The sequence below is a fragment of the Lingula anatina genome, chromosome 5 (genome assembly GCF_051362555.1).
Source record: "Lingula anatina isolate TDL-2025a chromosome 5, LinAna3.0, whole genome shotgun sequence".
Taxonomy (NCBI): domain Eukaryota; kingdom Metazoa; phylum Brachiopoda; class Lingulata; order Lingulida; family Lingulidae; genus Lingula; species Lingula anatina.
Window position 1 is genome coordinate 23,354,473 of NC_141771.1, and position 13,115 is coordinate 23,367,587.

General features: G+C 38.0%; 2 protein-coding genes across 2 annotated transcripts; one reads left to right on the forward strand and one right to left on the reverse strand.

The window, feature by feature from the left end:
• The first annotated feature begins 51 nt into the window (after positions 1-51).
• Positions 52-6,645, forward strand: LOC147761929 (uncharacterized). Its single transcript, XM_087012864.1, has 6 exons — positions 52-244; positions 736-855; positions 1,686-1,810; positions 2,137-2,190; positions 2,685-2,724; positions 3,309-6,645. Exons 1-6 carry the CDS (start codon positions 70-72, stop codon positions 3,452-3,454), a joined length of 660 nt encoding a protein of 219 aa, XP_086868990.1. The 5' UTR covers positions 52-69; the 3' UTR covers positions 3,455-6,645.
• Positions 6,646-7,326: 681 nt separating this feature from the next.
• On the reverse strand, positions 7,327-10,120 carry LOC147761930 (uncharacterized). Its single transcript, XM_087012858.1, has 2 exons — positions 9,906-10,120; positions 7,327-9,698 (listed from the first exon to the last, which is right to left on the reverse strand). The coding sequence occupies exon 2, from the start codon at positions 9,469-9,471 to the stop codon at positions 8,131-8,133; it is 1,341 nt and encodes a 446-aa protein (XP_086868984.1). The 5' UTR covers positions 9,472-9,698; positions 9,906-10,120; the 3' UTR covers positions 7,327-8,130.
• Positions 10,121-13,115: the final 2,995 nt, after the last annotated feature.

Here is a 13,115-nt window from a genome sequence, read left to right on the forward strand (position 1 = left end):
TAAAAATGTTATCAACATTTGTGCTTCAGGTCTCAGGGTGGGGGCCAAGGAGGGCCAGGACGGGGGCCAATGGGAGGGGGTGGAGGAGGAGGAGGCCCTCCCATGAAAAAACAGCGTCCAGGGATGGCCCACCCCATGGGGTCCATTAACAAGAGAAACCTGGTGTCACTGGTCAGCAATATCCCCAAGGGCAGGGGCGGGAAGCCTGCCAGCACACAGCCCAAAGGACCAGTGCAGAAATATGGTAGGAAGATGTGTGTGTAGTGTGTGTGTCTGTGTTTGGGGGGGGGGGGGGGGGGTCTAAGTGTCCAGATAATGTTATTCATTTCATGTTAGGCTGGTAAAACAAAATGTTTTTACAGAGGTTAAACATGTGGTTTATTGGGGAACCTGTGAGACTTGACCTTTTTTCTTAGTGTTAATGAGTTCATGTAGCAAGTGGTTGAGGGATGGAGGCTGTGAACTTAATGCCTCATATTTGTTAAGTCTTTTTTAGAAACCATTAAGTTTAATCTTTTCTTGCTACTCATATCACGTTGTATGAACTCTTCCTACATAATTTTAAATAGTAATATTTCATGGTATAGATTTGATGCAGATTTCTGTAACATTTTCAGGCAGAATTTTTAAAAAGATTTTTGTGTTAATTGTCTTTTTAAAAAATATCTGCTTTGCTCTGATCGTCTGTCAATTTTTTGTTCTACACTTGTGATCCGTTCTGTATTTTTTCTTCAGACAGTCCAGACATCTTGATTTGTGGGAACTGCAAGTGGATCTTCACAGACTTTGAGGAGCTGGCACTCCACAAACGGCGGACATGTCAACTGAAGTTCCTGTGTAAATGCAAGAGACCTGGTAAGAAAAGAAATTGATAAGTACTGGATAGGATTTTCAGGGGACCACTTATTTCGGCTACATATCTCAAAGGGATAACAACTCTTCTTTTTGGCTGGAAAAGTGCCATAAAGTGAATTATCTTGAAGGAAAGGTAATTTTCCCATACAGAGACTTTAAATGTAATCTAATTTTTTTTAAGAGTATGTTTTAGTAATAATCTGTTCAGAGATTATTACAGAGGGTAGCAATCAATGACATTCCACCGTCTCGTGATAGCCAGATATAACGATTAACTGCAATTTTGGTGGTAAAATACAATTTATTACATTTTCACGTCTTGTTAACATCTTGTTAAAAATTTATTGAATGTGGAATTTTTGAATCTCATACAAAGAGTTGTTATCCCTTCAAGCTTGGAAACCCTGACCGTATGGTTTTCCTTCTATTGGTGAAAACATGGACAAGTGAACTTTGGGAAATTTTAAACACGAAACCTCTCATGCCATTTTGGATGAGTTCTTTGTTCTCAGAGTTACTTTTCTTGGGTCTGGTAGTGATGTTTGTACTGTTTTAGTATAATATTTTAACATTCTTAATTATTTATTTTCTTTTTCTGAAATATTGTCAGGGTTTTTGGAATTCCTGCTTTTCATTGATGTTTTTTATGTGCAGATACAGATGTTGATGTTGTCGTTGTTGCCATGCACTTTCAGTGATAACACGATCAGTGGAAGAACATTTCGGCTTTTGTCTTCAAACTCATGGAACTGATGAATATTCATAAAATACAGGTCGAGTTCGAAGGATTGGGCCATTATTTCAAAAGATATGCTTTTTTTTTCCCTCAGATGGTGAACCAGCTGTGGTGTCATGTGCTACCTGTAAGAAAGTGTTCCCCACTAGCTGGGAGTTATGTAACCACTGCCAAACCGAACCCAACATGTCCATATTTGTACCACCAATCCAAGAACAGGTAAAACTTTGCCATATGCAGATCTAGAGCGCTACAACTGAAATACATACACGGTTTTTATGCATTTTGGATAGATTTGACATTTCGAAGAATTAGAAATATTTGCGTTTATTAGAAACATTTGACTTTAATATTCTAGGTAAACTTTATTTACTTATCGTTATAAATGGTATAGGCAATTTGAAAGAAAACAGTGTTATCAGTAAGAGTACAGGACTGAAAATGGTACTAAATTGTTTAAAGCTTGATCTTGGTAATAACTTGCTTTGGTGAAGACAAATCGCTACCAATCAGTGGGTTTAATTTATCGACTCTAAACATTCCAGAGTGCCATAAAGAAAGCAGCAGAGGCCGACACCAACGGCACAGAAACAACAGAGGTTTGTGTATTTTTATATTTCTCATTTAGAGCAGTTCACATGAATTTGATGTTTAAAAAAAGAATTTCAAAGTACCTTGTTAGTTTGTTATTTATCATTTGAACAATTGCTCAAATAACTGATTGGTTGACTGAGAAGTGATTTATGAAGCTGAAGTTGTGAAGGGATTTGATTTTCATAATAACAAAGATATGATATTTTTCCAGTTGGTTTAGTATCAGCAAGACTTGGAAAATTGCTCTCAGTGATTTTGATTTGAATGATGTTTGTTGTGCTGTTCAAGAATATAAAGGCTCTTGTAAATATTGTCATGATGTTAAGATCCTGGTGTAGTCTTTTATCATATTGTGCACATACATCATTATATATATACAAATCAGACTATACATTTTTGGCAGTACATGCTGATGCATGAATTACAATGTTTATATTTATTCCTTTATTTGTAAATATGATTTGAGAGAGAGTAAATAATGGTGTTTTCATATACACAGGCTGGGAATAGCAAAGAGAAAAAGGAGTCAAGGAAAGAAGGTAAATGAACCTGAACTTTAAATTGGACTTTGTATAAGAATTTGATCTGCTGTTTTTATGCACTCAGTATTAGGTAAAAAAATTGCTATGAGTACTTTAATTAGACTTAACCATTGCTTGAGCAGAAAATTGTATGTTGTGCCACATTCTGTCTGCCCTGCGTTTTCCTGCATGTTGTGACTCTACATGGAATAAAGCACGACGCAGACCATAGTTTTCGGCTGATTTCAGTTACTATGATAGTTCACCCAATAGCAAAAAAATAGGAGAGTTGGGGGGAGGGGACGCTAACTGCGGGTAGAGGAAACAGTAACACCTGCAAACTGATTTCTGAGGAAGGTGTCAAGAAACTCGCCTTTATCTGTCTCTATCATGAATGTGACCCAAAAACAAACAAACAAAAAAAAAAAAAATTAACTCAAAAACTGAGTAATAATTTTATCAACAATTTTGCATGTGAGGTCCATTGGTTATTAAGGAGAAAAAATGAAATTTTGTTGTTGTTTTTTTCCTCTGTAGAGGCCTAACACTCATTGTGCGCCTTCTAGTTCTTTTGTGAAGGTAGCCCCTGTTGTGACTTTCAGGTGAGGATGTGGCTGAGGAGGACACCAATGGTGAGGAGGCAGCTGAGGAGGAGGAGGACGAAAAAGAAGAAATAGATGAGGATGCCATGCTCCAGGAGGATGAGGAGGCCACAGGGGACCAGGACGAGGAGAAAAACGATGAATGAGGAAGATGACAAAAATAACAAATGAAACGTGGCAGAATAAGACATCCTTTTCTGTAAGGGAAAGGAGGTAAAAGAACCCTGAAGGAATGACGAAATTGTAAAAGAGAGTTGAAAACATATGGCTTTTATTTTTATTTTATTTATTTATTTATTTATTTATTAGGAATGTTAGTTTTCAGCTAATATGCATATGCAAAGAGGATGACCATTAAAACTGGTTCAGAAAAATGTATATAAGTGCATAAGGTTATTTTGTACAAAAGAAAAAAAAAGTGCAGAAGTGACATTTTCAACTACATTCTGATGGTAGTGCTGAAGACATTGAAAGCAAAATGTGACTACTGTATATGTCATTATGTATATAAAAGTACACAATACCTGCAAAGCCTCAAGGATATACAATACAGCAGTACATATTATATATGCTGGTCTGTAAAATAAAATATTCCAGGTAAATTAGGTGAGTGGCAGTCATGCTTTAGTCTTTTTGTCTGGTTTTTGGTAAGATTTATTGGTTATTTAATCTGCAGTGTGATATTTTAAAGAAGAACTTAATAGTAACACAGTTCAAAAGTTTATTTGTAAGCAAACAGGGCATTAAATTAAACGTTGTCTGTTTACAAACTTAAAGGAAGTCATTTTACATTGAAGTGTTTGGTTTAGATACAGATCAAAAAGGGCGCACGTATTTTGAATATGTAAACAAGATTTAGATAAAATGCAAGTTTGAAATGGTTGGTCATTTAGTTTGAAAATTGTAATATCCTATTCTCTGAAAAGAGAAGAGTCTGGTGTCAATGCAGCTGTTGTAATAATTAATTCATTATGAGTATAATATGATTTTGACTAGAAACCAGATAGTTCTCCATTTTCCCCTGATGAACATGGTATATTTAAAGTACAGAAAACCACAAATGGGATAGTTTATATCTTACTGGCTATAAGAATCGGAGGTAGAAATATATATATAAATGGATGTACCATTTATTGCAAGCACAGGTACCTATCGTACCACATGTATGTGAGCGTTTTCAGGATTTTGGCTGTCTGTGTGAGTACATTAAATTGGAGAAAATAGACATAGATAGACAAAGCTCTTTATTTGACTGTCTCTGTAGATATTCAGAAGTTTAAATTTAAGATTGTCCAAAGGCGAGCAGCAGTGCATATAATTCCTAAGGTTCAAAGACCTGATTGCATTGGTATGTGTAATTCATTTATCAGTTGTTTGTGATTGTACATAAATTTGTGGAGTTTTGTATTGTTAGAATGTATTATACATGTAAATCCTTATTGGTAATTACCAAACAGCAGTGAGAATATGATAATCCTATAGTGTAAACACTGCATATTGAACATGACAAACATTGATTTCATTTATATCATAAGTAAAGCCATAACATGGTCAATATTCAGGAACTTCTGGGTACAGTGAATAGTTTTCTGATGGAGAAGAAGGTGAATATACATGTAATTGTAGATCTCACTGCCGCACAGAGGCGCAAATGATTTATGATAATTTTGTTGATTTTATATAAAATATTCAAACACTAATGATAAAGATGTATGTTTTGTTGACAATTTTGTGTCCATCTTACAGAATATGTCTATTAAAATGCTCTTTCAGGGTTTTTTGTTTTAAAAGCTTAGGGAATGGATTAACAAGTGTCTCAAATTTGTCAATAAATTTGGTCTTATACATAACCCTTAGACTGTGATGAAATGAGCATGGCTACCCAAGTTATTTATTTTTATTTTATTTATTTTTTTTGCTTTGTATATTGATTTATCAATTTTCCATTGAAACGCTTTTCATACTGGATTCTTGTGTGTGTATGTAGACATGTACACTATTGGTCAAAAATTGTGTCCTAACTCGAGTTCCATGACATGGCATGTGTTTTTGTTTACATATGATCATCTCACAGCTGTAAACCATTTTAAATATTTTTTAAATTCCATTTACCATACCTAATTTGACGTGCGGTACAGAAAGTACAAAATGTCGATCTATATTATATACCATTTATTCAAGTTTAGAGCATACGCTCCTCAAATCTGACGTTCCACTGTCATTTCCATTGAGCAAAAAAAGACCAGCAAAATTAAAAATATGCCACCAGATACACACACGATTAGCTTGAGCATACAATCCTCTGGCTCAGTTCATTTATGAGAACAGTAAATACATCATTACCAAAATCACGAAGCATGCAATTGGTATAAAGATTGCTGTTGCGCTTTCTTCCAGTCCAAAAGGAGTTTCTTACTTTTCCCTCAGTCGGCGTCAGAATGAGGCAAAAATGACGCGAAAGATCCTGTGTTTGTGTGAGCGCACGATTGCGTGGAACATCTACGGGGGAGACGAGAGAGAGAGGTAACAAGAGACCAGCTCAATGCTGAGAGTCCATGTAGTACTACAGCCCCCTTTACACTGGACGGCGTCCTTTCTGCTTCCGTTAGAACGGCCCCGTTTGAGAGCAAATAAAACCATTACTTCTGTGCCGACAACTGATCGATCAATGAGGATTCAATCTGCAGCCAAAGCGATGCTTATGCCTCTTCTCTACGACCATATCGATGCCAGTTACATAGTCCACAAAGGACGCAGAAAGGACGCCGTCTAGTGTGAAAGGGGCTTTAAAAACGGAATACATTTCAAAATTTTTTAGAGGGCGAGGGGGCATGTCTCCAGTTTAACTTCCAGGCACCAGGACACCGCAGTATATATATATATATCTACCTCACCATGACATGTTGCGGGCCATGTTGACTGTTGACTTCCCGAAAAACGCGGGATATCCAACATGACAGACAGCAATCAACATCGACAATTTTGATCGTAGTAGTTGTACAATTTTATTATTACTGTATCAAAGGGATTGAACTCTCAAGATGAAAGTAAGCCGAGTTAACTGATAACCCTTTTGGTTCTTTCACACAGAGTATGCTTAAAATAGATCAAAATACGTGAATCAAGTGACATGCCTTGGCTATCTTCATCCCAAATGTGCCCATAAAATGTTAAATGTAGCACAGCTGATCTTACTTAAGCCCCGATTATATAGTGAACCTTTCGATGCATGTAAATTACTTGGAGTTACTGTTGCACACATATTGATCCCATTTACATAAATAGAATAAAATGTGAATAGTGTACAGTATAAAGTAAAATTTCGTTTTTAACTGAAGATGTGAGGTTGTTTGTTATGCTTTTCTGTGCACGTGAAGTGAAAGACTTCACTCGGATTTGGAATCACGTCGGAGCCCTTCGTTGACGAAATGGCGTCTCAGTATACGCATCTTATAAGTTATAATATAACTAAATTTAGTGATAGCCACGCTATGATCAAGGCACAAACAGTAGGAATTTTACTTTTTAAATTTTAAATTAAAATTTTACCGCCCAGTTTCACTCACACACATACATAGAACTACTTGGCATTAGTATATACTCAGAGAACTTGGGTGGGCATCGACCCTAAGAACCCAAGTCACTCACGCGCCATTGGTCAATTAAGTTATAATTATAAAGTTCATTGATATATCCCACTGTTTTCAGACTAACTTACTTCCAGCTTGTTCCTACTTGTACAATATACATATTTTATTTCAGTTATATTTTTGTAGTTTTCTGTGAGGTGAAAATACCCAAGCTATCAGAAGCGATAGAAGTGACCACTATAAGATCACATACCTAAGTAAGCATCAATATATATATATATACCCCATTCAACTTTTGGATGTCTTAATTCAATGGGCTTCTCTATGTAAAACATCCTCCGTAAGTATGGCGCGGTCGCAAAGGGGCAAAATGACTCGATATAATTTTGTGGGAAAAATGACTCGTTTCAGGAAATAAACAGTTCAACTTATGCTTTACTACTAAACAATGTGTTATTATTATGTTTAAGTGCCGTAGCACAAGATAATCCTTAAATAATCACAAGTTACCCTACACCGGTCTGATACGAACTGTCCAAGATACATATTCATTTCTAAAAAGATGGTATCCTACCTTTAGCTTTCTATAATGCTGTCAGTTCAGCTAAGGGTGGGAGGGGGGGGGGGATAAAGTCAGCAGCTGTTAACACTAAAAATGTATTCACACTATCGTGTATATCCCGAAAGTAATAATTATAATAATAAAAACTATATTTAAAGAACGTGAAACATGTTGCACATGGCCCTCAATACAAGCAGTGAACGAAGTTTTTAAACAAACAAATGACAGACGAAAACATTGCTTCCATACTATGTAACTACAGAAGGCAAAAAAATTAAATCAAGTACATAAAGCTAGCAAACAGATCAATAAATAAAGTAGATAAAAAATAAAGTTGTATGGAAAGCTGTATAGACTTTACCATCTAACCCAATGCAGTACTCAACATGACAGTAGTAATATAAATTTTTCCACAAAAAATTTCCACAAATCTCAACGCGTCTTACAGTAAGTAAATTAAATTAATATGAACACTACCAAAAATTATATTGAAAATACAAAGAAAGAAATAATCTCATACAGCAACAACACTGGGTTAAAAAATATCAGACAGTAAAAAATATAAAAGATATGCGTCTTTAAAAAATTGTTTAAAAAAATACGTCTTGTTGTACTTTCATCATCATATCAGAGATACCCATACTAATATTAAAACTTTGAAAAGCCATGCCTACGTTGGTGTAATCAGTGAATACTTTTTATCGACCTGAAGCATTTTATAAATTCGATCACATGCCACGGTGGTATTTTTCTCGCCAAATATGGGGAATCCATGCGATTTGTAATACGACAACAATCGGTTCACATCCTGGTAGTGTCTTTCTTGAGCCTTCATACAGCCCGGGTGCCAGGTCCAGTCGGTGAACTCAAAATTAAACAGGTCTCTTTGAATGACGCTCCTACTGAAAAATCTACAGTGATTCGGGCACATTTCGAAGCCACCGGAATAGCAAATCCCCATCAGAAGAGCTTGAGGGTAGTAAGTTTCCCTGTCGTACGGTGTTTTCAACAGTTCCTGTTTGGGTACTGTCTGATATTTCCAATGCATTGAAGTTCTAGCGATGGGGGATAGTTCCTCCGTCGTAAAATTTTCTTTGTAAGTTTTGAGAGGTGCTCTCCCGGGGAGTTCGGTTTTGAAGTCTCCGTTTGGGCGCATTTGGATGCGAAAGATGTATTCCTTGCGATGGAGAGTGTATATACATTGACACATTATGCTGAATTGAGAAAAGAGATTGTCGACTGATATTTCTTTAATGATTGCATCGAAAGATTTCTTATGTAACCGCTCCAAGTAATGGCGACATTCAACAACATGTTTTACTTTTATGATGACAGGAAAGTATGACATGCATTTCATGACTTCTCCAGTCCCGAATAAATTGTAATGCTTCATTGTTGTCATTCCCCATTCTTTCGTCAGAAACTGGCCAACGACGCCGACCACGATAGGTTTGCCGTCTCTGAAAAGGTCTTCCGGCGTAACAACCGTAACGAACAGAGTGTCTGTATCCACGTAGCCAACGTACTCGGCCTTGGTGTAATTTTCGGGATAAAACATCGACCGCTGCATACGGCTTGGCCCTCGATGGTTGTATATTTCTGGGTAGGGGTCTTCAAAGAAAACCTTCGGAAAAGGCGGGCTGTCTCTTATCGTTGCTTCCAACGCATGGTCCTCTTTCGATTCATTGTCTAAGATAACCATCACACGAATATGACGCGGCCAGAAAAGCATCAAGCTGGGTTTGAAGATCTTCTCGTAAAGATGATGATGTTTGTGGTACATGCGAAGGAACAGTTCAAGCGTCGGAACAGAGTTCCAGACACCTGGGATATTGGAGTTAGACCCGCTAGCACTAGTACCTGCCGGCGCCCCTTCATCCACGACGTGGCTTGGTCCTCCGGGGAGACTTAGGAGCTGGGACGTTGTTTTCTTATGCATTGTTATTAACAATACCATAATGCCCCCTATCGCCACACCGATCCATAATCTTATTAGTAGCGTACTTCTCATGACTGTAGGCCAACATGTGGTTTCATTTCAAAACCAGCAGAGCGTTTTTTGTAGCAATACCTGAGTACACCAGTCGAAAAGTCACTGCAAATTATAAACAGATCGCTAGATGTCCACCTTTCCAAAGAGAATGTTGACACGGCTTACACACTTCGGGGGTTACCTTGACTGGTCGGTGAACGGGTGTCGTAAAATCGTCCTATTATTAATAAACCGGGTGCATCAACCTGAAAAAACTATAATAAAATAACTGTCATTCTATTATGCCAAAGCACATTTTAAAAACACCAAATTCGATAGCAGCATTCAAAACGTAATAATAAAATAATCATTTGGTTATCTTACGACACTCGTTTACTGACAAGTCAAGGTGAGCGTCAAGGTGACGACCGCAACAACAACAACACTGGGTTAAAAAATATCAGACAGTAAACCTAAAACACGGAACAGCGGAACAACGGAACAGCGGAACAGACTATAATGCGGAACATTGTTACTGTGGAACACACGACGCAGGAACGGAACAGCATAAAAGACGGAACGTTTAATTGTTGTGACTGCTGGCTTGCGGAACCAACAGTGCGGAACGGCCTTAGAAAACAAACGCTCCAATAACAACCAAAGAAAATTGTGACGTCACAGATAACTTAGACTATTAATAAATTTACAATTACAAGTAAACAAGAAAATATTTTTACAAAATAAAAATATCAAAATTATAAATATGCGTCAGCTCATTGTTTTATATCAATAAATTCCTGAAATTACATTAGTTTTTATTTCAATGGTGATTAATCTTTTATCGTAGCAAATTAAACCCTACCATTGTATAAGTCATAGACGTTTGAGAGTGTATAAAATGGCTAAATTACAGCGAACAAGGAAAGGATGATGTGTTTTCTATCTCACCCCACCAATACTCACTACGGCCTATTTATGTTTCTTTTCTCTTTTCAATAAAAATTAGAGATATTTGTTGTTTGTTTTCCTATTTGCAAACTGTGGAGTCTACGTCATAATCGCTATCACCATAATGCTACAATAGCACTAGCAGCGGCAACGCTTAGAGATGCGCGATGGCGCAGAGAATGGTTGATACAATATCTGAAAAAAACGCCCCGCTAACAACAGATAAAGTGTGTCGACTATTTAATCACACTGAGAAAGTGGACGTCATTCCGTTTCGACCAAAAGGAGGACAAACATTTGTTTTCAAAGCCAATTCGGAGGCGGAAAAAGAAGACTGGAGGGCAGACGGCCATAGGTGGACAAACGGCAGTTCTAAAAAATTACCTAGGAAACAACCATTATACAAAAAATCATACTTTTATGCAAAGGGTGCAGATGGAAAAGCCACCGTCATGCAGTTGTCCACTGAAAGATGGGTGCGTGCACCTTATGGCAGTGCCCATGAGCATCAATTTGCCATTAGAGAAATCAGGCCTCAAAAACTTATCAACTGTCAGGAAAAACGCAAGAGGGCCGAAAAGAGCAAAGCCTGGAAGGAAAAAACCTCGGGTGGGTGATGTATGTGACACCGGAACGGAACACTTAGCTCTAGACGCGGAACAACAGAACAACTACCACGGAACGGAACACATAGACATCGCCCACGGAACGGAACACTTAACTCTGGACGCGGAACACAGAGACAACGGCTACGGAGCGGAATACTTAACTCGGGACACGGAACAACGGAACAATGACCACGGAACGGAACACTTAATTAACTCTGGACCACGGAACGGAACACTTAACTCACACAGACATCGACCACGGAATGGAACACTTAACTCTGGACGCGGAACACATCGATGAAAGTTTTCAAAGGGACATCAGCTACAGCAGAGAAGTGTGGATCCCGGCTGACAGGAATATTATTAAAGAAAATTTGAACGTCAGAGACCGCGACATAATCACTGACCCTTGCGGTTGGCTAAATGGAACCATCATCGACGCTTGTCATGATATAATTAAATATCAATTCCCGCTTCTAGAAGGACTCGAGTCATGTGCTCTGGCAGTACAGCTAGATTTCAAGCGTCACAAAAATCAATTCATCCAAATTATAAACCGAACACCAGACCGCGGTACACACTGGCTCACAGTATCAAACATTGGGTGTGCCCCAGATACAGTTAATATATGCGATTCCTCTTTCAGTGACATTCCAACTGTGGAACAAATGTGCATTGCGTCATTAATAGCACCATCGTCTGCAAGAACTCTACAAATTAACGTTTTGGACGTAACGCAACAAAACAACAACTATGATTGCGGTCTGTACGCAATAGCAAATATGGTTGCCTTGGCGCATGGTAAAGATCCCACAAACATGAAGTATGACAGTAAAAAACTGCGTTCACATTTATTTTTTTGTTTAGAAAGACGACATCTTTCTCTTTTTCCGATAACAAGCAGACGTAAAATTAAAAATCCTATCAAAAATTCGGTCGCGGTAAATTTATATTGTAATTGTAAATTACCAGATACACATACCCTCTATGTCATCTGTGACGGGTGCAATGAGGAATATCATCCTCAGTGTATAGGACGCAGTGACGAGGACGCATTGAATGAAGAAAGAATGTATTGCACAGAATGCAGAAAAAGACAACAACAATAATAATAATAACTCAATATAACGCATTGAAACAAGAAATAATATATTGGCGTTCAAATTTTCTTTAATTATATGCAGGAAAAGAAGACAACTACAACAATAATAATAACTCAATGTATTCATATTCGTCTTGTTTTTCTTTTACCACTAAATAAATAATATTTCCTCGTTCCACAATGTATTTGATACACGTTCCGCTTTTTACTGTATTCCGCATTTTAGTCTGTTCCGCTGTTCCGTTGTTCCGGTGTTCCGTCTTTTAGGTTCTGCCCGAGCGAACCGGTTTTGGACGTAAAGAAGATGATGTTTGTGGTACATGCGAAGGAACAGTTCAATCGTCGGAACAGAGTTTATTAGTGATTATTAGAGCGGAAATATAAACGTTGGACTCTGTGAAGCGTCACGGCCCAAACAGAGTCAAGATGGCAGCAGCAGGTAGGCCCTATCAGGGGGTGGAAACGCGCTACTTATATGGTTATGACGAGCCTAACCGTCAGCACCGGATATTAGTTTGTGACCTTGAGGGGCAATTAGGCTTGGTCTTTGCGGCACGCGCGAACAGTAGTCGATCTACCACACCTGGGTCTTTTGTGTTTGACAACTGTTCACTCGTCAACGAGGTGCTTGTTCTAGACTACAGACTGATATCTACTAGTACTACCAGTGGCTTCATTAGTAACGTTCCCACAATACATGGTTTTCTGTCTGTGCGTACATACCCTGAATTCGGTTAGCCTCACTGACGTAACGAGAACAATGGACGTTTCTTACCCCTCTCTAGGATTACCCCTGGCCCTATATCACAGGCCACAGAATTTAATGGCTCATTCCCCTTGAAACCATCAATGTCGGTCTACGTAGATCGTTCGGTAGGCTACTTTTGTAGTATACCCCCCCCCCCCCCCACCCTGTAACTTTCTGTAACTTTCACTTTTCAAACAGTCTTTTACATATTCTTGTTCATCTATGTCAAAGCTGTTGAAATAATTGCTTTTGTAATTACCTGTGGTCTTTTTATTAG

What these genes read in the sequence shown, in the direction of transcription:
- LOC147761930 (XM_087012858.1), bottom strand. Translation starts at nt 9,471, where the DNA reads ATGAGAAGTACGCTACTAATAAGATTATGGATCGGTGTGGCGATAGGG.
- LOC147761929 (XM_087012864.1), top strand. Translation starts at nt 70, where the DNA reads ATGGGAGGGGGTGGAGGAGGAGGAGGCCCTCCCATGAAAAAACAGCGT. An exon ending in AGGACCAGTGCAGAAATATG is followed by an intron (nt 245 to 735) that starts GTAGGAAGATGT and finishes TTTTTTCTTCAG; the next exon opens with ACAGTCCAGACATCTTGATT. An exon ending in TACCACCAATCCAAGAACAG is followed by an intron (nt 1,811 to 2,136) that starts GTAAAACTTTGC and finishes TAAACATTCCAG; the next exon opens with AGTGCCATAAAGAAAGCAGC.